The sequence below is a fragment of the Oncorhynchus gorbuscha genome, linkage group LG22, assembly GCF_021184085.1.
Source record: "Oncorhynchus gorbuscha isolate QuinsamMale2020 ecotype Even-year linkage group LG22, OgorEven_v1.0, whole genome shotgun sequence".
In the NCBI taxonomy this organism is placed as follows: domain Eukaryota; kingdom Metazoa; phylum Chordata; class Actinopteri; order Salmoniformes; family Salmonidae; genus Oncorhynchus; species Oncorhynchus gorbuscha.
Genome location: NC_060194.1, coordinates 31,542,040 through 31,565,970, shown reverse-complemented (window position 1 = coordinate 31,565,970; position 23,931 = coordinate 31,542,040). Strand labels below are relative to the sequence as shown.

Sequence of the window (23,931 nt, the reverse complement as noted above, 5' to 3'; positions counted from 1 at the left end):
CAAGCAAGTCTCTTCTTTTTTTGTTTTTTTTTAACAGAAATTCAACCATTAGGCCTGATTCATGCAGACTCCTTTGAACAGTTGATGCTGAGATGTATCTGTTACATGAACTCTGCGAAGCATTTATTTGGGCTGCAATCTGAGGTGCAGTTAACTCTAATGAACTTATTCTCTGCAATAGAGGTAACTCTGGGTCTTCCTGCCCTCATGAGAGCCAGTTTCATCATAGCGCTTGATGGTTTTTGCGACTGCACTTGAAGAAACTTTCAAAGTTTTTGACATTTTCCAGATTGACTGACCTTCATGTCTTAAAGTAATGATGGACTGTCATTTATCTTTGCTTATTTTGAGCTGTTCTTGCCATAATATAGACTTGGTATTTTACCAAATAGGGCTATCTTCTGAATACCACCCCTACCAGGACACAACACAACTGGCACACCTGTTAATTAAAATGCATTCCAGGTGACTACCTCATGAAGCTGGTTGAGAGAATGCCAAGAGTGTGCAAAGCTGTCATCAAGGCACAGGGTGGCTACCTTGACTAATCTCTAATATAAAATATTTGATTTGTTTAACACTTTTTTGGTTACTACGTGATTCTACATTTTATAGTGTTGATGTCTTAACTATTATTCTACAATGTAGAAAATAGTAAAAATAAATAAAAACCCTGGAATGAGTATCTGTGTCCAAACTTTTGACTGGTACTGTACATGGAGAGCTAACATTAATAATATAATAATATAACATTAATAATAATATGTCAATCTCTCTCGGTTTAAAGTAGAGGAGAGATTGACTTCATCGCTACTTGTATTTATGAGAGGTATTGACATGTTGAATGCACCGAGCTGTCTGTTTAAACTACCAACACACAGCTCAGACACCCATGCATACCCCACAAGACATGCCACCAGAGGTCTCTTCACAGTCTCCAAGTCCAGAACAGACTATGGGAGGCACACATTACTACATAGAGCCATGACTACATGGAAATCTATTCCACATCAAGTAACCCATGCAAGCAATAAAATCTGATTGAAAAAAGAAGAAGATAAAAATACACCTTATGGAACAGCGGGGACTGTGAAGAGACACACACACACTCATGATAACCTACACATTATACACACATACACATGGGTTTTGTGTTGTAGATAATGTGGTAGTAGAGTAGTGGCTGGCCTGTGGGCACACACTTAAGGTGTTGTAATGTTTTTAAAGTTAACTGCCTTAATTTTTCTGGACCCCAGGAAGCGTAGCTGCTGCCTTGGCATCAGCTAATGGGGATCCTTAATAAATACAAACACAAACGCTTAAAAAAAAAGCTCAAATCAAATTGTATTTGTCACATGCACTGAATACAACAGGCGTAGGTAGACCTTACAGTGGAATGCTTACTTACAAGCTCTTTCCCAAAGATACAGAGTTAAATGGATGCACAAGAATAAAGCTATACAAGGAGTATTTTCAAAGAATACTTCCAACTCATCAGTAATTCGTCAATTTCCTGTAAATTTCCATTCCCCTATATAGTACTCAACAACAAAATGTTTTTTTAACTGTCACATTTTACACTCATTTGTGTCATAGTTCAAAATCAGAGTATGGGGATTTGACAGCGACACACTGTAACACAACATTTCTACGAACATTACTGCGCAACAGCGTTGCTGCGTTTTCATTGGACAGAGCCGGGGACGCGGCGGATGACACAGCTATCGCGTTGGCGGAACGCAAGGTCTCCTGCTCCAGTGGATTTGACAGGAGCCAACAGTTCAGCACAACACCACTTTCAGGAAACTATAAGTTAGGTGTCGGACCTGTAACTTGTAGTAGAAGTTAGACATATTCACGTTGAGTTAAAACATACAACTGTTGAATAACCACAGTATTGATACATGTGTAGGTAGACGGTGATAATGTTGGACCCTGCGGGAGGATGATGAAGAAGAGATTGTGGCGAGTTATGTCAGCGTGCCTTCTTGTGTTATTACTGTGTTGGTAAGTTTTAGCTCTACTGTACTTTTATTTTCATAACAAGTTATGTGTTTTACCTCACTAGATAACTATAGCATCTCGTTAGCCAAAACATGTTGGAATATATGCTATATTAACGAGAACCACGGCAAGCATAGCGTTAACTGTCTTGCTAGCCAGGTTAGCTAGTTATCTAGCTAGCTAAGTTACCTACTAACGTAGCTCAGAGTTGTTAGATAGCGAACGTTAGCTAGCTAGCTAGTGTTCGCCAGTAGCGTTGGCTAGCTCAGACAAATGCAGTTTGTATTTCAACAATTCATATCGTATTGCCTCAGCCTGCCTCCATCACCAGAAAGTGGAATATAGGACCCTAATAGTAACTTAACTAGTTACATAATATCTCTATCATACTAAATAGGGTAGGTTAAATAGCACACTATTGCTGTGTTGTTGCACGGCCTGTATTGATTTCTAATATGTTCTGTTAGTCACATAATACATTTGACGCTCACCTGATATTTAAGGATTTACAGCCTATTTAGTCACTCAGCTAGCAGGCTCGCTGCGTTTAGGTCCTGACCCCTGGCTGTAAATCCTTCATCACCAAAGTGCAGAGGCTCCATCCAGAGGTGATGAGAATTTAGGATAGGCTTAATGGAGAAGAATGCACCTGGTTTACTGTAATGGCACACATGAATGCTGCATTGATGCTCAGACAGAAATTCAAATGGCCTGAAGTCCTTTCGAGGAAAGTGATGCTTCTTGGCCCTTACATTTTTCAAAGTGTAGCACTGTATGAGAGTAGTCTTGCATCGTGCTCATTTGGGGTGCTGCTCGTTGCAACGTCATCTCGCTGAGTTTACTTTAAAATGTACATGGCCTAGGCTGTAATTTTGTAGTGGAAACTCATTAATGAGCTAAGCATCTGGAAAGTACCTAGTTAGGTGAAATGTAATGTGTAAACCTCCCCCTGAACTTTGTACTGCTATGATATGGCATGTTGATGGCTATCTCCTTCATCAGACTGCAGTGTTGGAGGCTACCCCTCCTTAATTCTACTCAGGCATGAAGGAGTATTATTGACAGTCCCACCCCTGGATGCAAATCTAACTTTCTCAATGTACCAATAATCTGCCCTTTATCCTGAAGTGGGCACTTGTTCACTTCCCTTTAAGGATTCAAGAGGGGAGAGTCACTTGTGTTTATGCTCAGGGAAGAGTGCTCAGTCACAATCACACCTTGGGTGTATTACTGTAAATGAGTCATAGAATGTGCCAGTTAGGCTGCTACTCCCTTATCTGGTTTCTCATGTGTTGTTATAACAAACTACAAGTAAAAACTGCAATATCTAACTGTTTTGGAGACCAGACCAAATTCACATAGAATTCTGAGTTATAAATGTGTCATTCTCATTGAAAGCAATTATAAGAAGCTGTGTATTTCTTTGCTTCCCATTCTTAAGTTTTGGTTTTTGACATCAAAACTATGAAATAACATTTGGAATCATGTAGTGACCAAAAAAGTGTTAAAATCAAAATATATTTTATATTTGAGATTCTTTAAAGTAGCCACCCTTTGCCTTGTTGACAGCTTTGCACACTCTTGGCATTCTCTCAACCAACTTCATGAGGTAGTCATCTGGAATGCATTTCAATTAACAGGTGTGTCTTAATTTGTGGAATTCCTTTTCTTCTTAATGCGTTTGAGGCAATCCGTTGTGTTGTGACGGGTGGCTACTTTTTAAGAATCTCAAATATAAAATATGTTTTGATTTGTTTAACACTTTTTTTGTTACTACATGATTCCATGTGTGTTATTTCATAGTTTTGGATGTGTTCAATATTATTCACAATGTAGAAAATAGTAAAAACAAAGAAAAACCCTTCAAAAATCAAATCACATTTTATCGGTCACATACACATGGTTAGCAGATGTTATTGCTAGTGTAGCGAAATGCTTCTAGTTCCGACAGTGCAGCAATATCTAACAAGTAACAATTCCACAACTACCTAATACACACAAATCTAAGTAAAGGATTGGAATAAGAATATACAGTGCCTTGCAAAAGTATTCACCCTCTTGGCAGTTTTCCTATTTAGTTTCATTACAGCCTGTAATTTAAATGGATTTTTATTTGTTTTTCATGTAATGGACATACACAAAATAGTCCAAATTGGTGAAGTGAAATGAAAAAGAAAAAACTGAAAAGTGGTGCGTTTATATGTATTCACCCCCTTTGCTATGAAGCCCCTAAATAAGATCTGGTGCAACTAATTACCTTCAGAAGTCACATAATTAGTTAAATAAAGTCCACTTGTGTGCAATCTAAGTGTCACATGATCTGTCACATGATCTCAGTATATATACACCTGTTCTGAAAGGCCCCAGAGTCTGCAACACCACTAAACAAGGGGCACCACCAAGCAAGCGGCACCATGAAGACCAAGGAGCTGTCCAAACAGTCAGGGACAAAGTTTCGGAGAAGTACAGATCAGGGTTGGGGTATAAAAAAATATCAGAAACTTTGAACATCCCACGGAGCACCATTAAATCCATTATAAAAACATTGAAAGAACATGGCACCACAACAAACCTGCCAAGATAAGGCTGCCCACCAAAACCCACTGGCCAGGCAAGGAGGGCCAGGCAAGGAGGGCATTAATCAGAGAGGCAACAAAGAGACCAAAGATAACCCTGACGGAGCTGCAAAGCTCCACAGCAGAGATTGGAATATCTGTCCACAGGACCACTTTAAGTCGTATGCTCAACAGAGCTGGGCTTTACAGAAGAGTGTCCAGAAAAAAGACATTGCTTAAAGAAGAAAATAAGCCAACACGTTTGGTGTTTGCCAAAAGGCATGTGGGAGACTCCCCAAACATATGGAAGAAGGTACTCTGTTCAGATGAGACTAAAATTTCGCTTTTTGGCCATCAAGGAAAACGCTGTCTGGCAGAAACCCAACATCTTTCATGTATCTTGGCATGTTCTCCAGTCTTTTCACATTGATGTTGGGTGCCTTTATGTCACTCCTGATGCAAAAATTCAAGCAGCTCGGCTTTGTTTGATGCTTGTGACCATCCATCTTCCTCTTGATCACATTCCAGAGGTTTTCAACGGGGTTCAGGTCTGGAGATTGGGCTGGCCATGACAGGGTCTTGATCTGGAGGTCCTCCATCCACACCTTGATTGACCTGGCTGTATGGCATGGAGCATTGTCCTACTGGAAAAAACAATCTTCAGAGTTGGGGAACATTGTCAGAGCAGAAGCAACTTTTCTTCCAGGACAACCTTGTACGTGGCTTGATTCATATGTCCTTCACAAAGACAAATCTGCCCGATTCCAGCCTTGCTGAAGCACCCCCAGATCATCACCAATCCTCCACCAAATTTCACAGTGGGTGCGAGACACTGACTTGTAGGCCTCTCCAGGTATTGCACCAACTGTGAAATTTGGTGGAGGAACGGTGATGACCTGGGGGTGCTTCAGCAAGGCTGGTATCAGGCTTATTCCACCAAATACTGATTTATGAACTCTTCCTAAGTTAAAACATTAGTATTGTGTTTAAAAATGAATATGAACTTATTTTCTTTGCATTATTCGAGGTCTGACAACGCCGCATATTTTTAGTTATTTTGACCCGTTGTCATTTTCTGCAAATAAATGCTCTAAATGACAATGTTTTTTTATTTGGAATTTGGGAGAAATGTTGTCAGCGAGTTATAGAATAAAATAAAAATGTTCATTTTACCCAAACACGTACCAATAAATAGTCAAACTAGAGAAACAGATAATTTTGCAGTGGTCTCTTCATTTTTTCCAGAGCTGTATATGGATGAGCAATGACCGAGCAGCATAGATAGGCAAGATGGTACACAATACAGTATATACATATGAGATGAGTAATGCAAGATATGTAAACATTTATTAAAGTGGTATTATTAAAGTGACTAGTGATGCATTTATTAAAGTGGCCAATGATTTCAAGTCTGTATGTAGGCACTAACCTCTCTGTGCTAGTGAGGACTGTTTAACAGTCTGATGGCCTTGAGATAGAAGCTATTTATCAGTCTCTCGGTCCCAGCTTTGATGCACCTGTACTGACCTCACCTTCTGAATGGTAGCGGGGTGAACAGGCAGTGGCTCGGGTGGTTGTTTTCCTTGATTATCTTTTGGCCTTCCTGTGCTATAGGTGTCCTGGAGGGCAGGTATGTTGCCTGCGTTGATGCGTTGTGCAGACCGTACCACCCTCTGGAGAGCCCTGTGGTTATGGGCGGTGCAGTTGCCGTACCAGGCGGTGATGCAGCCCGACAGGATGCTCTCAATTGTGCATCTGTAAAAGTTTGAGGGTTTTAAGTAACAAGCCAAATTCCTTTTTACCACACTGTCTGTGTGGGTGGACCATTTCAGTTTGTCTGTGATGTGTATGCCGAGGAACTTAAAACTTTCCACCTTCTCCACTGCTGTCCCATCATTTTGGATAGGGGGTGCTCCCTTTGCTGTTTCCCGAAGTCCACGATCATCTCCTTTGTTTTGTTGACGTTGAGTGAGAGGTTGTTTTCCTGACACTGCACTCCGAGTGCCCTCATCTCCTTCCTATAGGCTGTCTTGTCGTTCTTGGTAATCAAGACTACTACTGTTGTCGTCTGCAAACTTTCTGATTGAGTTGGAGGTGTGCATGGCCACGCGGTCGTGGGTGAACAGGGAGTACAGGAGGGGGCTGAGCAGCAATGAATGAGTAGGTGTGTCCAAACTTGACTGGTACTGTATATCATTTTTTATTTTATTTGTATAGCTCCCCTTGTGTGCACTTCCGGTAATACCATATACCCTGGTATGGTACAGAAACAGTATGAAAATCTGGATACCGCCCAACCCTAAGTACTACTACTCATTCTAACTACAACTCATAATACAAATTTAGGGATGTATGCTAGGCTTATGGTGTTGATTAAATTACATTTTACTGCAGTATATTTGGCAAGTAGGCCTACTTTAGCTTTACCGCCTAGTTTCTTTCTACTGCCTATTGTTAAAGTGGCCACACACTCTAATACATAATTTCTCGTCCAACGAAAACACCATGGCTCCTTAGAGGTTACATTAAGGTTACATTAAACCTATATTATTTGTGTCTTACCAGACTCCAGTGGCCAAGCACAGTAGACTACTTGCCCTATAAATTCACTGCTACACAAGGCCACGTTAGTGGTGCAGCTGTTTGACACTGCAGCTTAACACAATGACCTCTGTCCCCAGTAGAAATGTGACATTGTTGTGAGTGGACTTATTTAAAGCCTTGTCATGACCAGCGATCTCTGTTGTCCCGTGCCAAGATTCACAAGACAGCTGTGACATTGACTTGTCCATTTCCTTGACACACTGTCAGACTGTCAGCAGACAGTGGCATGCGCTTTTTAATTTTCCCTGTGCAGCCACATGGCATAAGGTTTTGACTTTGACCTCCCACCTCCAGCCTGGCCTGCCCCCCACAGTGATAAGATACGCTGTGAGAGAGAGACTCTGTCAGACACCTAGGCATTCCCATGTCGCCTCTTTCAGCTCTGAAACTGCTGGGAAGCAGCTCCCTCTGTTTGATTATGATTCCTTCATTGATTCTTTGAAATCAAGTTGTTTTTCTTCTGGTCAAGGCTTGTACTTGTTGGAACGGTAAACATAGTGACACTAGGTTACAGTATATTTCCACACCTTAATAGCATTAGGGTCAATTTCATCTAAATTCAGGAAGTAAACTGAAATTCCAAATCCACTATTCCCATTGCTCTCACTCTCACTCTGTGGCCCCCATGCCTAAATCAATAACACTGATGTCTTCTCCTATGTTATCTCAGGCACCCCACTAAATATGTTAGCTGCACAGAGCAACCCCCAGAGGCTCAGACCCAGAGTCTGAAGGAAGATCCTGGCGACATGTCCCATCACAAGGTACATCACCTGCTTCACCTGTTTGGACCATACGTTTCAATCATGCCTTTTGTTACATACCTAGTATAACATATCAACTACTCTCTTGTTGATATGATACCTGTTTCTTTAATGTTGGATACGACAACTAATGTTCACTTCCGGTCCGTCAGGGTGTTGTTCAGTTAGAGGATGGCTGGGGGTCACAGTATGTCCAGCACCTATCTGAAGAGGAGGTGCTGCCAGAGGGAGAGGAGGTGGAGACACAGCAGCGGGGCCTAGCAGAGGAGGAGGGGGCGGGGACTCCAAGCACTGAGGTGGAGAACAAGGAGCATGTTCAGGTACTTATGTTTTGGTTATGTTTTTATTTGGATCCCTATTTTGCTGTTAGAATTGAGATCTACTCTTCCTGGGGTCCAAAAGGTACAGGTTCTGCAGTGATGAATCATAAGAAGTAGACCTGAAGAACTACTCCACTCTGGCTTTCTTACTGTATGTGAAGCAGATGTCTATTTCTTTAGTTCAAGAGCAGATTGAGACTTGCATACCATCCACCAGACTTATTGACCAAACCTATTGATTGTTCCTGAAATCTTTGTATCATAAAACACATACTGCACAGGTAGGTGGATGGTTGCCATGGACCATCAATATTAAGTTCGGTCTTTTAATGACAGTGCAGTGATAATGTTTTCCAGACGTTGGACCTGGAGGATTCTGAGAAGGAGCCAGAGACAGCAGAACCAGAGGCCGAGCCAGAGACAGCAGAACCAGAGGCCGAGCCAGAGACAGCAGAACCAGAGACAGCAGAACCAGAGGCCGAGCCAGAGGCCGAGCCAGAGACAGCAGAACCAGAGACAGCCGACCCAGAGACAGCCGACCCAGAGACAGCCGACCCAGAGACAGCCGACCCAGAGACAGCAGAACCAGAGACAGCAGAACCAGAGACAGCAGAACCAGAGACAGCAGAACCAGAGACATCAGAACCAGAGACAGCAGAACCAGAGGCCGAGCAGCCACCTCCAGAGCCCGTTGTCACCCAAGAGCTGCAGCCAACACCCACCTCTGACCTATTCCCTCTATCCTCTGCCCTGAACCCCGTCACTGAAGACCCCTCCATGCCCCATGGCTCATCCTCTAGTGTACCAGAGGATACTTTGTCTGATGTCCCTGTACCGGAATTCAGCGATACTGATCTTGCCACAGACGACTGTGAAGCTGGAGAAACCAACCCCTTTGATGAATCCTGGACCTGCCTGAGTAGCGGCTCCAACATCCAGGACCAGAGTCCCAGGTATTGTGACTTGGAATGTAGAATGTACATCTCGCAATTTTTTTCCTGAAACGCTTATTTTCAAGTCTTGTGAAAGCAAAAAGTATTTTGTAGAATTCTCACAAACGGCTCAGGTTTGACCCCAGTTGCTTTTACCAGTGTTTGAATGTAGGCTATCTTTCTATTGTCTCCCTCTGTAGTCTTCCTGTTGTCCTGGAGAAACTTAACAACGCTCAAGGAAAAGGCACCAAGACCGACAACACCTCCCACATGCTGAAAGAACAGGTAGAGATACACCAACATTTGTTGCATAGAAATAATGTTTTCTGATGCTTATAGTCCCAAAAGTGCAAACTCCAAGCTTAATTAAGCCCAGCTTAAATGCTTGAGTATATGATGATTGAAGTAAGTATTTGAACGGATGTACTGTTGACTGCTGTTGCCAGGGCTTGAGCTCACACATCGCCACGGAGAAGGATCCTAATGTGGCAACCAAGGATGCGGAGGACATCCCCACCTTTGACGAGTGGAAGAAGAAAATTATGGAGAAGGAGAACAGTAAGATAGATCGTGTTCCTTATCTCACACACTCACTCACTCACTGGTTTTGATTTAAAACTGTATCTCTCTTCATAGCTCTGGCCACTCACATCTCCACCAACGGCGGCTCCCACGCTGTAAAGAAGGTGCAGAAGAACTTCAACAACTATGCCTCAGTGGAGTGTGGCGCCAAGATCCTGGGTTCTAACCCAGAGGCTAAGGTATTTATTTCAAACTGTCACCCTCCAAACCCATCTATATATTCAGTTGATACAACTGATTTTAATAGCTAGCTTTGCATATATTGATGGAAGGATCTTGTTTTCTATCAGAGTACTTCAGCCATATTAATGGAGAGCATGGATCATTACATGTTAAACCCCTGCAGCAACAAGATCTGGTGAGTGTGCGTGCGTTTGGAGATCCCTCGCCCCTTCTCTCGCTCTTTCTCTCGCCCCTTCTCTCACTCTCTCTCTTGCCCCTTCTCTCACTCTCTCGCCTCTACTCTCGCTCTCTCTCTCGTCCCTTGTCTCGCCCCTTCTCTCTCTTGCCCCTTCTCTCTCTTTCTCTCTCTCCCCTTCTTTCTCTCCCACCCTTCTCTCGCCCTCGCCCCTTCTCTCTCTCTCTCGCCCCCTTCTCTTTCTCTCTCTCGCCCCCTTCTCTTTCTCTCTCTCTTCCCCTTCTCTTTCTCTCTCTCGCCTTCTCTCTTTCTCACCCCCTTCTCTTTCTCTCTCTCGCCCCTTCTCTTTCTCTCTCTCGCCCCCTTCTCTTTCTCTCTCTCGCCCCCTTCTCTTTCTCTCTCTCCCTTCTCTCTTTCTCGCCCCTTCTCTCTTTCTCGCCCCTTCTTTCTCTCTCGCCTTCTCTCTTTCTCGCCCCTTCTCTCTTTCTCGCCCCTTCTCTTTTCTCGCCCCTTCTCCCTTTCTCGCCCCTTCTCTCTCTCTCGCCCCCTTCTCTCTCTCTCGCCCCTTCTCTCTCTCTCGCCCCTTCTTTCTCTCTCTCTCGCCCCCTTCTCTCTCTCTCTCGCCCCTTCTCTCACTCATCCCTTCTCTCTCTCGCTCTCTCGCCCCTTCTTTCTCTCTCTCGCCTCTTCTCTCTCTCTCTCGCCCCTTCTCTCACTCATCCCTTCTCTCTCTCGCTCTCTCACCCCTCCTCTCTCTCGCCCCTTCTCTCTCTCGCCCCTTCTCTCTCGCTCCTTCTCTCTCTCTTTCTCTCGCCCCTTCTCTCTCTTTCTCTCACCCCTTTTCTCTCTCTCTCTCTCTCTCCTTCTCTCTCGCTCCTTCTCTCTCTCGCCCCTTCTCTCTCGCCCCTTCTCTCTCGCCACTTATCTCTCTCACCCCTTCTCTCTCTCTCTCTCTCTCTCTCTCTCTCTCTCTCTCTCTCACCCTCTCTCTCTCTCCCTTCTCTCTCTCTCTCTCTCTCTCTCTCTCTCTCGCCCCTTCTCTCTCTCTCTCAGGTTCATCATCGAGCTGTGTGATCCCATCCAGGTGAAGCAGTTGGACATTGCTAACTTTGAGCTCTTCTCCTCCACACCCAAAGACTTCTTGGTCTCCATCAGTGACAGGTTTGATTTTTAGCCATAGATCTGGGGCATGTTAATTAAGGCACGCATGGGAAAATGTTTTAAACCATTTAAAAACTGAAACGAAAATGTGCTGTTATTGGACAAGTTCATATAGTCTCTTCCTGTTTCAGTCAGTTTTCTTCTTCTTGGTGCTTTATGAACACAACCACAATGGGAATATCTTGATTTGATCTTTTCAAACTGTCATTTGATGATGAACATATTACGTGTTACTAAAATAGTCAGTACTACTGCAGTAATAAGGGTTGAACAATAGGTTGAATGATGTTGAGTGTTGTTGGATGATTCTCCCTCAGGTACCCGACCAACAAGTGGGTGAAGCTGGGCACTTTTCATGCTCGGGAGGAGCGCACTGTTCAGAGTTTCCCTCTGGACGAGCACCTGTACGCCAAATATGTCAAGGTGTGTATGGCATTCTCCTGCACCTTCTGTTATCTACCCCCTCCTTTACTCCCATTCTAGTCATCCAGGTCTCTCTTGGGAAGAGCTATTCTGACTTCAATGGGACAACTTGATTAATTACAAATAAAATCAAGACTACAGTTGCCCCCTCTTTACTCTGTTATGGCCCTCTCCTTCACAAGTGGGTCAAACTCAAATCCCGCTCTGGGCTGTTTGTGTGTTTGTGCTGGTCCTCTCATTCTAGAGTAATGTTTTACAAATGTACAAAACATTGGAGCCTTTCTCGTCTTTAAACTGATGCTTCTGTACCTCTTCTCTGAAGAGTGGAACAGGAACCAGCATTCATTCATTGGTCCTATTTTAAATGCATGTATGCTTCTTGTAATTACTTGTTTCTCTTCCTTTGTTTCTCCTGCTTCAGATGTTCACCAAGTACATAAAGGTTAGCCTATTTATATCTTAGAGGTGGTTGGTCTGTGGAAGAGCATGTAGAGCGTTGAAGGGAAGGGCTTTAGTGTTACAATGCTAACAGTAGGAGAATCTTGCTAACTGATCAGCACCAGCTGACACTAGGCCAGGTAGCAAATAATCATTCTATCTAGATAAAGCCACTGAACATATCTCTAATCATTATAATTCATCTAGTCATGTCAGTCATGAGAATACCATGTCATTTTGACAGTAGATATTTTGACTGTGGAGTAGCCCATTTTTTAAAGGGCAACTTCTCTGATAGAAAACAGCCTATGTGGCATCGATATGAATCAGAAACATTTATTTTAGTGTCAAAGTTGACTACAAAGTGTAAATGGGATTACTTTTGTTCATTAGGTCTGTCTCGTCTATAACTGTATTACTTGAGGGTTGGGTTTTGAGTTCGACAATGCTCACTTGCCTTTTTCATCTTAGATTCATTCAGACTAATTTGAGGAAGGAATACTGACTTTGCTGCTATGGTGTCTCATGGGGGACAAACATCTAACTACCACATCAAACCATATTCCCTTGACTGAAATCTTGACTTTTCTTAATGAACATCAGAGAAACACATTTGGAATCGTGTCATTTAGTCTCTTTAATTGTGTAGAGCAAGGTGGTTCATCACAGCTTCAAAGTGCCTGTAATAGCTTGTCGCTGACCAGCCAGACAATCATAAATGTTAACAACATCTAACTTGAATTTTACTATTTGTCACACGATTTCAATAACAATTTAACCACTGGCCAAATCATAGCTTTGCCAAGTGTTCATATTGCAACATGATTATTATCACTGACAGTGTAGAACAGTCCCACCATGCACTAATGCCTGTCTCCTGGATGTAAATGATGTCTGTGTTTCATCGCAGGTGGAGCTGGTCTCTCACCATGGATCTGAACACTTCTGCCCCCTTAGTCTCATAAGGTAGGCAATGAATGGAAAAACATTTAGTTAATGGAAGTTTTACAGCCATTAAGAAAAACCCCAGATAAGATACATCAATTTACTGAATAAACAGGTATTTGCCAATTTGGAAAGTATTCAGACCCCTCAACTTTTTCCACATTTTGTTACATCATACATTTTGTTGCATTGGCCGCCCGGACAAACTAATCAATCGGGGGAGGTGACCAAGAACCCAATTGTCACTCTGACAGAGTTCCTCTGGAGAGATGGGAGAACCTTCCAGAAGGACAACCATCTCTGCAGCACTCCACCAATCAGGCCTTTATGGTAGAGTGGACAGACTTAAGCCGCTCCTCAATAAAAGGCACATGACACCCCACTTGGGAGTTTGCCAAAAGGTACCTGAAGGACTCTCAGACCATGAGAAACAAGATTTTCTGGTCTGAAGAAGCAAAGATTGAACTCTGTAGAAGAAACCTGGCACCATCCCTACGGTGAAGCATGGTGATGGTAGCATCATACTGTGGGGATGTTTTTCAGCAGCAGGGCTGGGATCGAGAAAGAAGAACGGAGCAAAGTACAGAGCGATCTTTGATGAAAACCTGTTCCAGAGCGTTCAGAACCTCAGACTGGGGTGAAGGTTCACCTTCCAACAGGACAATTATCCTAAGCACACAGCCAAGACAATGCAGGAGTGGCTTCGGGACAAGTCTCTGAATGTCCTTGAGTGGCCCAGCCAGATCCCGGACTTGAACCCGATCGAACTCAGATCTCTGGAGAGACCTGAGAATAGCTGTGCAGAGACGCTCCCCATCCAACCTGACAGAACTTAAGATGATTTGCACAGAATAATTGGATAAACTCTCCAAATACAGGTGTACCAAGCTTGTAGCATCATACCCAAGAAGACTCGAGGCTGTAATCACTGTTCTACAACAAAGTACTGAGAAAGGGATCTGAATGCTTATGTAAATGTGATAGCATTTACACAAAATACAAATACAATAAAAATACATTTTGCTAAAATGTAAAAAAGTTTTTGTTTGTCATTATGGGGTAATGTGTGTAGATGAGGGGAAAAAAACGATAATACATTTTAGAATAAGGCAGTAACGTGAAAAAGTGAAGAGTCTGTATACTTTCTGAAGGCACTGTATACAAGTGTGAGCTTTGGACCAGTAACCGGAAGGTTGCTGGATCGAATCCCTGAGTTAACAAGGTAAAATGATGTTGTTCTGCCGCTGTGCAAGGCAGTTAACCCACTGTTCCCCTGAGCAAGGCAGTTAACCCACTGTTCCCCTGAGCAAGGCAGTTAACCCACTGTTCCCCTGAGCAAGGCAGTTAACCCACTGTTCCCCTGAGCAAGGCAGTTAACCCACTGTTTCCCTGAGCAAGGCAGTTAACCCACTGTTCCCCTGAGCAAGGCAGTTAACCCACTGTTCACCTGAGCAAGGCAGTTAACCCACTGTTCCCCTGAGCAAGGCAGTTAACCCACTGTTCCCCTGAGCAAGGCAGTTAACCCACTGTTCCCCTGAGCAAGGCAGTTAACCCACTGTTCCCCTGAGCAAGGCAGTTAACCCACTGTTCCCCTGAGCAAGGCAGTTAACCCACTGTTCCCCTGAGCAAGGCAGTTAACCCACTGTTCCCCTGAGCAAGGCAGTTAACCCACTGTTCCCCTGAGCAAGGCAGTTAACCCACTGTTCCCCTGAGCAAGGCAGTTAACCCACTGTTCTCCTGAGCAAGGCAGTTAACCCACTGTTCCCCTGAGCAAGGCAGTTAACCCACTGTTCCCCTGAGCAAGGCAGTTAACCCACTGTTCCCCTGAGCAAGGCAGTTAACCCACTGTTCTCCTGAGCAAGGCAGTTAACCCACTGTTCCCCTGAGCAAGGCAGTTAACCCACTGTTCCCCTGAGCAAGGCAGTTAACCTACTGTTCCCCTGAGCAAGGCAGTTAACCCACTGTTCCCCTGTGCAAGTCAGTTAACCCACTGTTCCCCTGTGCAAGTCAGTTAACCCACTGTTCCCCTGTGCAAGTCAGTTAACCCACTGTTCCCCTGTGCAAGTCAGTTAACCCACTGTTCCCCTGAGCAAGGCAGTTAACCCACTGTTCCCCTGTGCAAGTCAGTTAACCCACTGTTCCCCTGAGCAAGTCAGTTAACCCACTGTTCCCCTGTGCAAGGCAGTTAACCCACTGTTCCCCTGAGCAAGGCAGTTAACCCACTGTTCCCCTGAGCAAGGCAGTTAACCCACTGTTCCCCGGGCGCCGAAGATATGGATGTCCATTTAAAGTGGTTCAGAGGGGTTGGGTTAAATGCGGAAGACACATTTCAGTTGAATACGTTCAGTTTGACAACTGATAAGTTTACTCCATGTCGCCCCTCACCAGTCTTGCATCTGGAGCTGCTAGTGTTGTACTGTTGAACTGATCTCTCTCTCTTGAAGCTGCCTTGTCAGGGGCACTGGGAGGCAGCTCTGGCTGTCAGAGTTTGCAGTACATTTTGTCTTCAAAAAGTACAGCTAGCCACTCGCTTTTTTTCTCCTACGGAGGCATTAATAGTTGTAAAACAAAAATACAGCTGGGAACATACGGGCTCATTGAATTATTGTGGGACTTAAACACACATTGGTAGTATTTGCTAACTCTCAGTTTGATGTTAGTTTAAACATTTAAGGAGTTTAAACTTTTTATTTTAGGATATCTTAGCTATCATTTGTTATGTTATTACTGGGCTCCTGGTGTATCTTTGTCTGCCCTCTGGTGACTGCTAGACAGTATAACACGTCTTCCTTTCTGTTGAAGGGTTTTTGGAACGAGTATGGTGGAGGAGTATGAGGAGATCGCTGACCCCCTGGACAGACCAGACGACCAGGATGACGACCTCGGTGAGAGCCTCCTGTTCTTCTGCACTATCTGAAATACTTGTCAATATTCTCTCAACCATCATGGTCATAAATATATAAATAAAATGTCTCTGGTCATACGTATCACACAGGGAATGCATGATAAGATATGACGCATTCATCAATGTACATTAACATGTTACACAGCAACATGTTCACCTTATGACGAGACGAGATGTAATATGTCAACAAAGTCCTTATACAGGTGTTAGGTTCTAAATATCAGAGTAAGACATTGACGGACACTATGAAACCTCTAACCCTAGACTATGGCACCTCTCATGTCTCTAGTAGAATGTACGATTCACAATATTTAACATTTAGGAATCCCAACCCATCACAGGTTAATGTCATTTGTACCTCTCACTTTTGAACTGTTTGGATGTTGTTCCTGATGAGTGTGATGTTATCTCTCCTGTGTTTGTGTGACCTTCAGATTATCCTCCTGGATACGTTCCTGCAGAGGACAAGGCTTCAAATGACCTCATAGGATCAGCCAAGGGTGAGTTAGACACATACAGCTAAATAAATATCCCATTACACCAGTCACACAACTATGGTTTCATCCTGCGTATAAGTGTCTTTGAGACTCACAGGGTTCCCACCCCTCTTAGTATTGAAAAAATGAGATCTGTCATACATGAGTCTGTAAACCCTTTGTGACGTCTATGTGGGGAGGGTTTCAAGTATTCACACGTGGGCTGTCTTGTTCCAGACGTCATTCTGAACATGGTGAACAACATTAAAGTCAACGTGCTGGGGGGAGGACTAGGTGAAGGGAACTTCTCAGGCCAGACAGTGAACCTGACTGTCGTTACATCATCTGATCCTGACACCACCACCACCCTCAGCCCAGTGTAAGTACCAGCCAACCAGTCATTTTTTTTCACTTAGTCTTTCACTTGATATAGATCCACAATAATGGCAGACATTTTGTCATTTAAACTGCTGAAGTGTTTATTTTTTAAAGTCTGACGGCAATGGTATTTACCAGAGTATATTGGAAGTCAGCTGAATGGGATAGTTTGTGATTCCTATGATAATAAATCACATTTCTGTTAGGGCCTGCAGGTTACCGTGCTTGGATGTGCATTATTGGTATTTTATAGCTGTAATAGCTTACGTCCCTGTCTCTCTTTCTCTGTGTCTTTCTCTCCCTGTTTCTGTCTCTCTTTCTCTGTGTCTTTCTCTCCCTGTTTCTGTCTCTCTTTCTCCGTGTCTTTCTCTCCCTGTTTCTGTCTCTCTTTCTCCGTGTCTTTCTCTCCCTGTTTCTGTCTCTCTTTCTCCGTGTCTTTCTCTCCCTGTTTCTGTCTCTCTTTCTCTGTGTCTTTCTCTCCCTGTTTCTGTCTCTCTTTCTCTGTGTCTTTCTCTCCCTGTTTCTGTCTCTCTTTCTCCGTGTCTTTCTCTACCTGTTTCTGTCTCTCTTTCTCTGTGTCTTTCTCTCCCTGTTTCTGTCTCTCTTTCTCTGTGTCTTTCTCTCCCTGTTTCTGTCTCTCTTTCTCCGTGTCTTTCTCTCCCTGTTTCTGTCTCTCTTTCTCCGTGTCTTTCTCTCCCTGTTTCTGTCTCTCTTTCTCCGTGTCTTTCTCTCCCTGTTTCTGTCTCTCTTTCTCTGTGTCTTTCTCTCCCTGTTTCTGTCTCTCTTTCTCTGTGTCTTTCTCTCCCTGTTTCTGTCTCTCTTTCTCTGTGTCTTTCTCTCCCTGTTTCTGTCTCTTTCTTCCTGTTTCTGTCTCTGTTCTCAGGTCTGACGCTGTAGAGGTGGAGCAGCCTGAAGTACTAGAGGACCCTGATGTCACTACCACAGAGGAACCCAAACCAGAGCATGTAACTGAAGAGGAGCAGGTAGTCTCTCCTATAGAGGATGAGGAGGTCCAGTCTATAGTCACCATGCTGGAGGAGGAAGAGGATGGGAGGGAGAGAGAGGAGCACCGTTGCCCTGGCCATCGAGAGAAAGAAAGCCTTGACTATTGTGGCCCATCTTCCTCCTCTTCTTGCTCCTGCTCAGCCTCCCTCCAGGAGTACCTCGTTCACCAGTGTTCCTTTCAGAGAAACTATACCAGCCAGGAGAGGAAACCAGAGGCTACTCCAGCTCCAGTCACCCCCACCACCCTGTCACAGCAGCTGCCCATCTCCCCCACGCCCACCCAGACACCCCAGCATTCACACACTCAGGGGGAACAACCCCAGGAGAGAGAGCCCAGCTCTGCCCATGGGGAGAGAGAAGCCAGGCCCACTGACACCCCACCACACCTTCCATGGGTTGAGACTGAGGCAGTGGAAGAGGTAGAGCCCAGTATGGAGCTGCCCCACCTAGAGCCCAGCCAGACCTCCACCCTGCTCAGACCCAGCTCCACCGACACCTCCAGCTCTGCCGCCAGGCCCACACCTGCCGTGGCGCCTCCACTCCACACCTTATCCAAAGACCTGCCTGGGCAGAAGCACCCCATCACTGGGGCAGAGAAAAGCCAGGAGGTGCAGCAGGGGGAGATCAGGCAGCCTCCCACTGTCGCCAGCTCCAGTGACCCAGTGGAGCAGAGCTGGGGAACCCCTGTAGAGGAGAGGCCCTGTCCTGAAGTCCAGCCTGTAGAACAAGACAACATCCCGGTCATCCACCAACCACATGTGGCTGATCCACCCCTCCTCACTACCTCCACCCCCACAGAGCAGCAACAGTCTCTGGGATCCCCACTTAAACCAGCAGGTGCCGGCGGCGGCAACACTACTCCTGAGGAGCAGAACTCTGTCCCCGTCGTGGTCATGACGGAGCCCCCCTCGCATGGCCATGGCCAGGCCATGGGGGAGGCGGAGCTTGTGGAGGACATTGTCTTCACCCCGTCGCCCAATGGCAACGGGCAGCAGCTGCCTCACCCCACCTCCTTCCAGCCCCCCTCTCCTTCCCCTTTAGACTTCTATGCAGAGCTCCACAACGCCACGGAGCAGGGGAACGGGAACCCGATGCACGGCTCCACCAGCCAGAAGGAGTCTGTGTTCATGAGGCTCAACAACCGAATCAAGGCCCTGGAGATGAACATGTCGCTGAGCGGACGCTACCTAGAGCAACTCAGCCAGAGGTACGGTGGCCTCAGCGATTCATGGATGGCCATTGGCTGAGCATTGAGCACCATGCTGCTGGTTTTATTAACAGATGTCAGACCTATCGGAACTAGAGTTAGTCAATTGAAGGTTTAGATGGTGATGCTGATACTTCTGTGTGTTTTGTTGAAGGTACCGAAGGCAGATGGAAGAGATGCAGAGGGCTTTCAACCAAACCATCATCAAACTGCAGAACACATCCAGGAAGGCAGAGGAGCAGGTGCGGAGTGGAGGGGGACCTACAATGTGTTTGTCTAGAACGTTACATACTGTGTAGCCTATCTTAAGATGGAGTCTCAGGCGGGTATCGCATAGTTTTGGCCTTTAAATTGTTTATTTTTTTAACCTTTATTTAACTAGGCAAGTCAGTTAACAACAAATTCTTATTTACATGGATGGCCTAGGAACAGTGGGTTAATTGCCTTGTTCAGGGGCAGAATGACATATTTTGTCATCTAGTCACTCAAAATTGCCCGGGAGGGTGTCATTTGCAATGTATGGGAATATGGCTTGTGAGAGTGTTTGTGATTGGTCAGCTCAAAAGTTTCCTTTGTCCCTATAGGACCAGAGACAGACAGAGTCCATCCATTCGTTGCAGGGCCAACTGGAGGACGTCACACAGCTAGTGCTCAACCTGTCTGTGAGAGTCAGCCAGCTGCAGAGCCAGGTAGATACTACATCATTTCTACCCTATTGAATACAGCAGGTTTGGGGTCAATACATTTAAATTCAGTCAGTGGTAAGTGAACTAAATAACTACTACACCTCATTGCTTTTCAACAAGGAAGTTTGCCACCTGAATTGACATGGAATTGAACCCAACCCTGGAATGCAGCAGTAAAATGTATTCTATATTTCTTTACACACTTTACCAATCACAGCACATGGCTGCAGTGTGCTAACTTGACCCTGTCTCTGTTGTAGGTGACCGACAGGCAGAGTTACCTCCTGCTGTGCCTGGTGTTGTGTTTGATCCTGGGCCTGCTGCTGTGTTTCCAGCACTGTCGCATGGCTGCCATGCAGCCTCCCTCCACAGACCCTCCTATAACCTACAGCTACTGCTCCCCGGAGAGGTATCTACACTCACATCCTCTGTTATGTCCCACTAGGGGGAACACCAGGGGTTGTGATTATGTACTGCTTATGAATGGGTTACGAATGTGTTATGAAGTCCTTACATAGGTACCCTTCAATTGGTGTTACCACATCTCATCCAAGGGACACCACACACTCACCTGCACATTATTGTTGACATTACATGAAGTGTCATCAGGATGCTGTGTTTAAAGTAACTGTCCAGTGTTTCCAGGTTTCTGTGAAATATGACCTATAATTAATTACAATATGAGTGAAATAGTTTTCCTTCCAAATGTTTTTTTTTTTAAAGTATGTTAAAAAGCAGCTTTTCTGTGTTGGAGTGGTCTGGGCGTATACCAGTCTTTAAAGATATTCACGCGAGAAGACCTCTGATTGGCCAGTGCAACATCCTCTGAGGAAAAAGCATTTTTTAAACGGTCTATTTGAGATACATGTTTGAGGTGGGGTTTTAGAAGTGTTTTTTTTCTTCTCTCCAATTGATGCTTTTGCCACATACGAGTATAGGACATGATTTGGGTATGAGTTAACAATATGAACTTTTAACATTTAGATTTTCACTGGACAGTTCCTTTAAGTCTGAGTCTAATTCATCCTGTCTCCTCCCCTCAGGCGGTTCTCTGAATATGAAGACATGAGCTTGAAGAGACGGGCCTCATATCCTCTCCTGCACTCTGATTCCTTCCAGTTACCTACCACTGAAGGCAAGTTTACGCATGACTATGTCTGTATGTGTGTGTGGAGGAGTGTGTACTTCCTTCTGATTCCTCATTCCAAGGTTTGTGGTAGCCCATTCATAGACACTATCCACCTTAGTGGCTGTCTATTCATGAAGGTACCTTCTGGCTGGGGGAGTTTTGTTAAGTGCCCTGACACACGGTCTTAAACTGGTAACACACATTGCTTGCGGTACGATTTTGGAAACTTAAATTCTCGCCTATATGAAAGATCAAATCAAATCAAATTTTATTTGTCACATACACGTGGTTAGCAGATGTTAATGCGAGTGTAGCGAAATGCTTGTGCTTCTAGTTCCGACAATGCAGTGATAACCGACAAGTAATCTAACTAACAATTCCAAAACTACTGTCTTATACACAGTGTAAGGGGATAAGGAACATGTACATAAGGATATATGAATGAGTGATGGTACAGAGCAGCATACAGTAGATGGTATCGAGTACAGTATATACATATGAGATGAGTGTGTAGACAAAGTAAACAAAGTGGCATAGTTAAAGTGGCTAGTGATACATGTGTTACATAAGGATGCAGTCGATGATGTAGAGTACAGTATATACATATGCATATGAGATGAATAATGTAGGGTAAGTAACATTATATAAGGTAGCATTGTTCCTTTATTAAAAGAAACTGTGTTAACGGTTCCACACAGCCATATTTACATGTTACATTTCTTGTTGACGGAAGACAGAGGTGACCTACTGTGCTCATTAGCTATCTAGCATGCTCGAACACCTGTGTGTTGTGATTGTAGTTTACATGGTCCCACCAGTAAGCGGTGTTTATAGCTGAGAACCCTTGGGATAAGGCAGAATGCCTTGGGTTCTCGAGAGCAAGGTTTGTGGTTGCTGTTTGACTGATTTTATAATATTGTTTCACAATCAGTTTTTTAAAATATAATTTGCTTTCTATTTTCACCTTGTGCTTGCAGGTGCAGAGTCACTGCAAACTGTTGAACCAATCAATTTTCCACCAGCTAATAAAAAGGTATGGATGGAACAGTGTCGCTATCTCAAGGAAATTCTCAACACTCTCTCACATATAAACTGTATCATGTATAACTGTATCATGAACATGATCTTTCCTCATCGCCAACCTCAACAAATAAAATCTCTCTCCTCAACCCTTCCACCCTCTGTCCCCAACACTTCTCTGGTGAAGAAACGCAGTAAGATGAAGACCGTGGAGACCCTGAAGAGCACTGCTTCCTGTTCTCCTTTGCTTGCTAACCGAGCACCCATATATAATGGCCATGGCACCATAGACCCTCTACCCCGCACGGGGCATCTCCGCCACCCTGCCTTCAGGGACCCCCCCTCTGAGGGCAGCTCCGAGGGCTCCTCCCAGTCAGACGAGCCCTCCTTCTGTGGCCTCGCTGCTGCCACCTGCACGCGCCTCTGTGACGGCCTGCCCCCGCCCAGGAACAGGGCAGAGAAGCTGGCTTTCAAGCCTGGGCGCGTGGATCTCCTGCAGGGCCCGCGGAGAGACAGTAGCGAAGCTACACCCACCATCCTTACCCTGCAGGACCTCATCGGGGGGGAAAAAGAGCTAGCTGCAGGGAGGCTGGGAGTGATGGCGCTCTGAGGTCCCGTCTGACACAGACTGCTCCTCCTTCAGACTCTGGAACACTCATCCTCTGAAAGGAGGGTTGTTGTTATCTCTGTATACATAGGAGGCTTTAGGCTAGTACACAAATGAGACAATCCCTCTTCTTCCACCTCCTAACCAGCATGTTATGTTCTGTCCATGTTCTCTGTCAAACCTTTTGTCAGGCTCTTTGTTATGAGGTTAATAATGACAACCATAAAAGATAAGTTCACTTTTTTTAACCAAATCTGTATTTTGGATGTAAATGGCATGTTCTAGAATAAAACATGAACAAAAATGTTATATTTAATTTTGTGCGACTCAAGCAGTTTCCCCGATCCATCTGTGCTTATTGTCCGTGTAGCCCGAGCATGCGCACCCAGAAAAGTATCATGGGCTACACGGAGAAATATCGCTCGAGTCGCACAATATGAAATATGTTTCCTGTTTCAAGAATGGTTCTCATTTTCTGAAGTTGAAAACAATTTATTATATTAGGGATAAATGGGCCCTATCAAAGCTATTTGACTACAGTAAAAGTCAGCAACACCTGCTATGACCTAGCTTTTTGTTAGAATTTGTTTTGTAATTTATGGACGAGTGAGTAGATTGTACCATGGTTGGACACCTGCAATTTAATGCAAATGTCACTTAAATATAAATCGTTAATATATTTATCATATCATGAATAAATGCAGGTTGAGACTTTTCTACTATTACGTTGGGGACTTTTATTTAGACATTTCCCCCAAAATGCTGTGACCCGGAAGTGACATTCTAATCTGGTTGACAGAGACGGAAGCGAGATGGCCCACTCCCTCATTTTTTGGGGTTGCATTACAGTCAATGAACTAAGCAGGCCAGACCCAACTCCTATTGCATTGGGGTCTATGGGAGAACCACCCAGTTAAGCAGAACGGATTTATTTCAATTTTGTTCAATTGTAAGCAGCCTGAGTGAACTATCTTAATTTATCCACCATCTTTGGCTGACAAGAAGCCTGGGATCACATGTGTTGTTTACAGAGATAGCTAGTCTAGTACTGCGCAAAAGAACTTGACTGCAGCTGGGTTTTCTTCAGCCAGCAGGCCGGTAACATTTCAGTGTGTAGTACCTGGATGCCACAGTAGAAATGTGACCATCGTTTTCCCAAAAATGAAGAGCTCAGACATTAGTGGGTGGATGGACAGGTTGCACCTTTATTGAACAAAAATATAAATGCAACATGTAAAGTGTTGGGCCCATGTTTCATGAGCTGAAATAAAAGATCTCAGAATTTGTCCATATGCACAAAATGTTTATTTTGGGCAAAAATGTGTTTACATCACTGTTAGTGAACATTTATCCTTTGTCAAGATAATCCATCCACCTGACAGGTGTGGCATATCAACAAGCTGATTAAAGTTTTGTCACAACGCAATGCCAC

At 44.4% G+C, this 23,931-nt stretch overlaps 1 protein-coding gene across 2 annotated transcripts; it reads left to right on the top strand.

Moving 5' to 3' along the window:
* The first annotated feature begins 1,746 nt into the window (after positions 1 to 1,746).
* LOC124009549 (SUN domain-containing ossification factor-like) lies at positions 1,747 to 23,221 on the top strand. 2 transcript variants are annotated; one of them, XM_046321437.1, is made up of 23 exons: positions 1,747 to 2,007; positions 7,834 to 7,927; positions 8,080 to 8,247; positions 8,605 to 8,736; positions 8,899 to 9,200; positions 9,380 to 9,464; positions 9,626 to 9,737; positions 9,816 to 9,940; positions 10,052 to 10,119; positions 11,173 to 11,280; positions 11,598 to 11,703; positions 12,125 to 12,145; positions 13,052 to 13,107; positions 15,889 to 15,971; positions 16,426 to 16,491; positions 16,705 to 16,846; positions 17,729 to 19,057; positions 19,212 to 19,299; positions 19,642 to 19,746; positions 20,004 to 20,152; positions 20,787 to 20,878; positions 21,850 to 21,905; positions 22,080 to 23,221. In XM_046321437.1, exons 1-23 carry the CDS (start codon positions 1,946 to 1,948, stop codon positions 22,500 to 22,502), a joined length of 3,972 nt encoding a protein of 1,323 aa, XP_046177393.1. In that variant the 5' UTR covers positions 1,747 to 1,945; the 3' UTR covers positions 22,503 to 23,221. The 2 variants fall into 2 exon arrangements, with proteins under 2 accessions (XP_046177393.1, XP_046177394.1); XM_046321438.1 differs by lacking the exon at positions 12,125 to 12,145.
* The last annotated feature ends 710 nt before the right edge of the window (positions 23,222 to 23,931 follow it).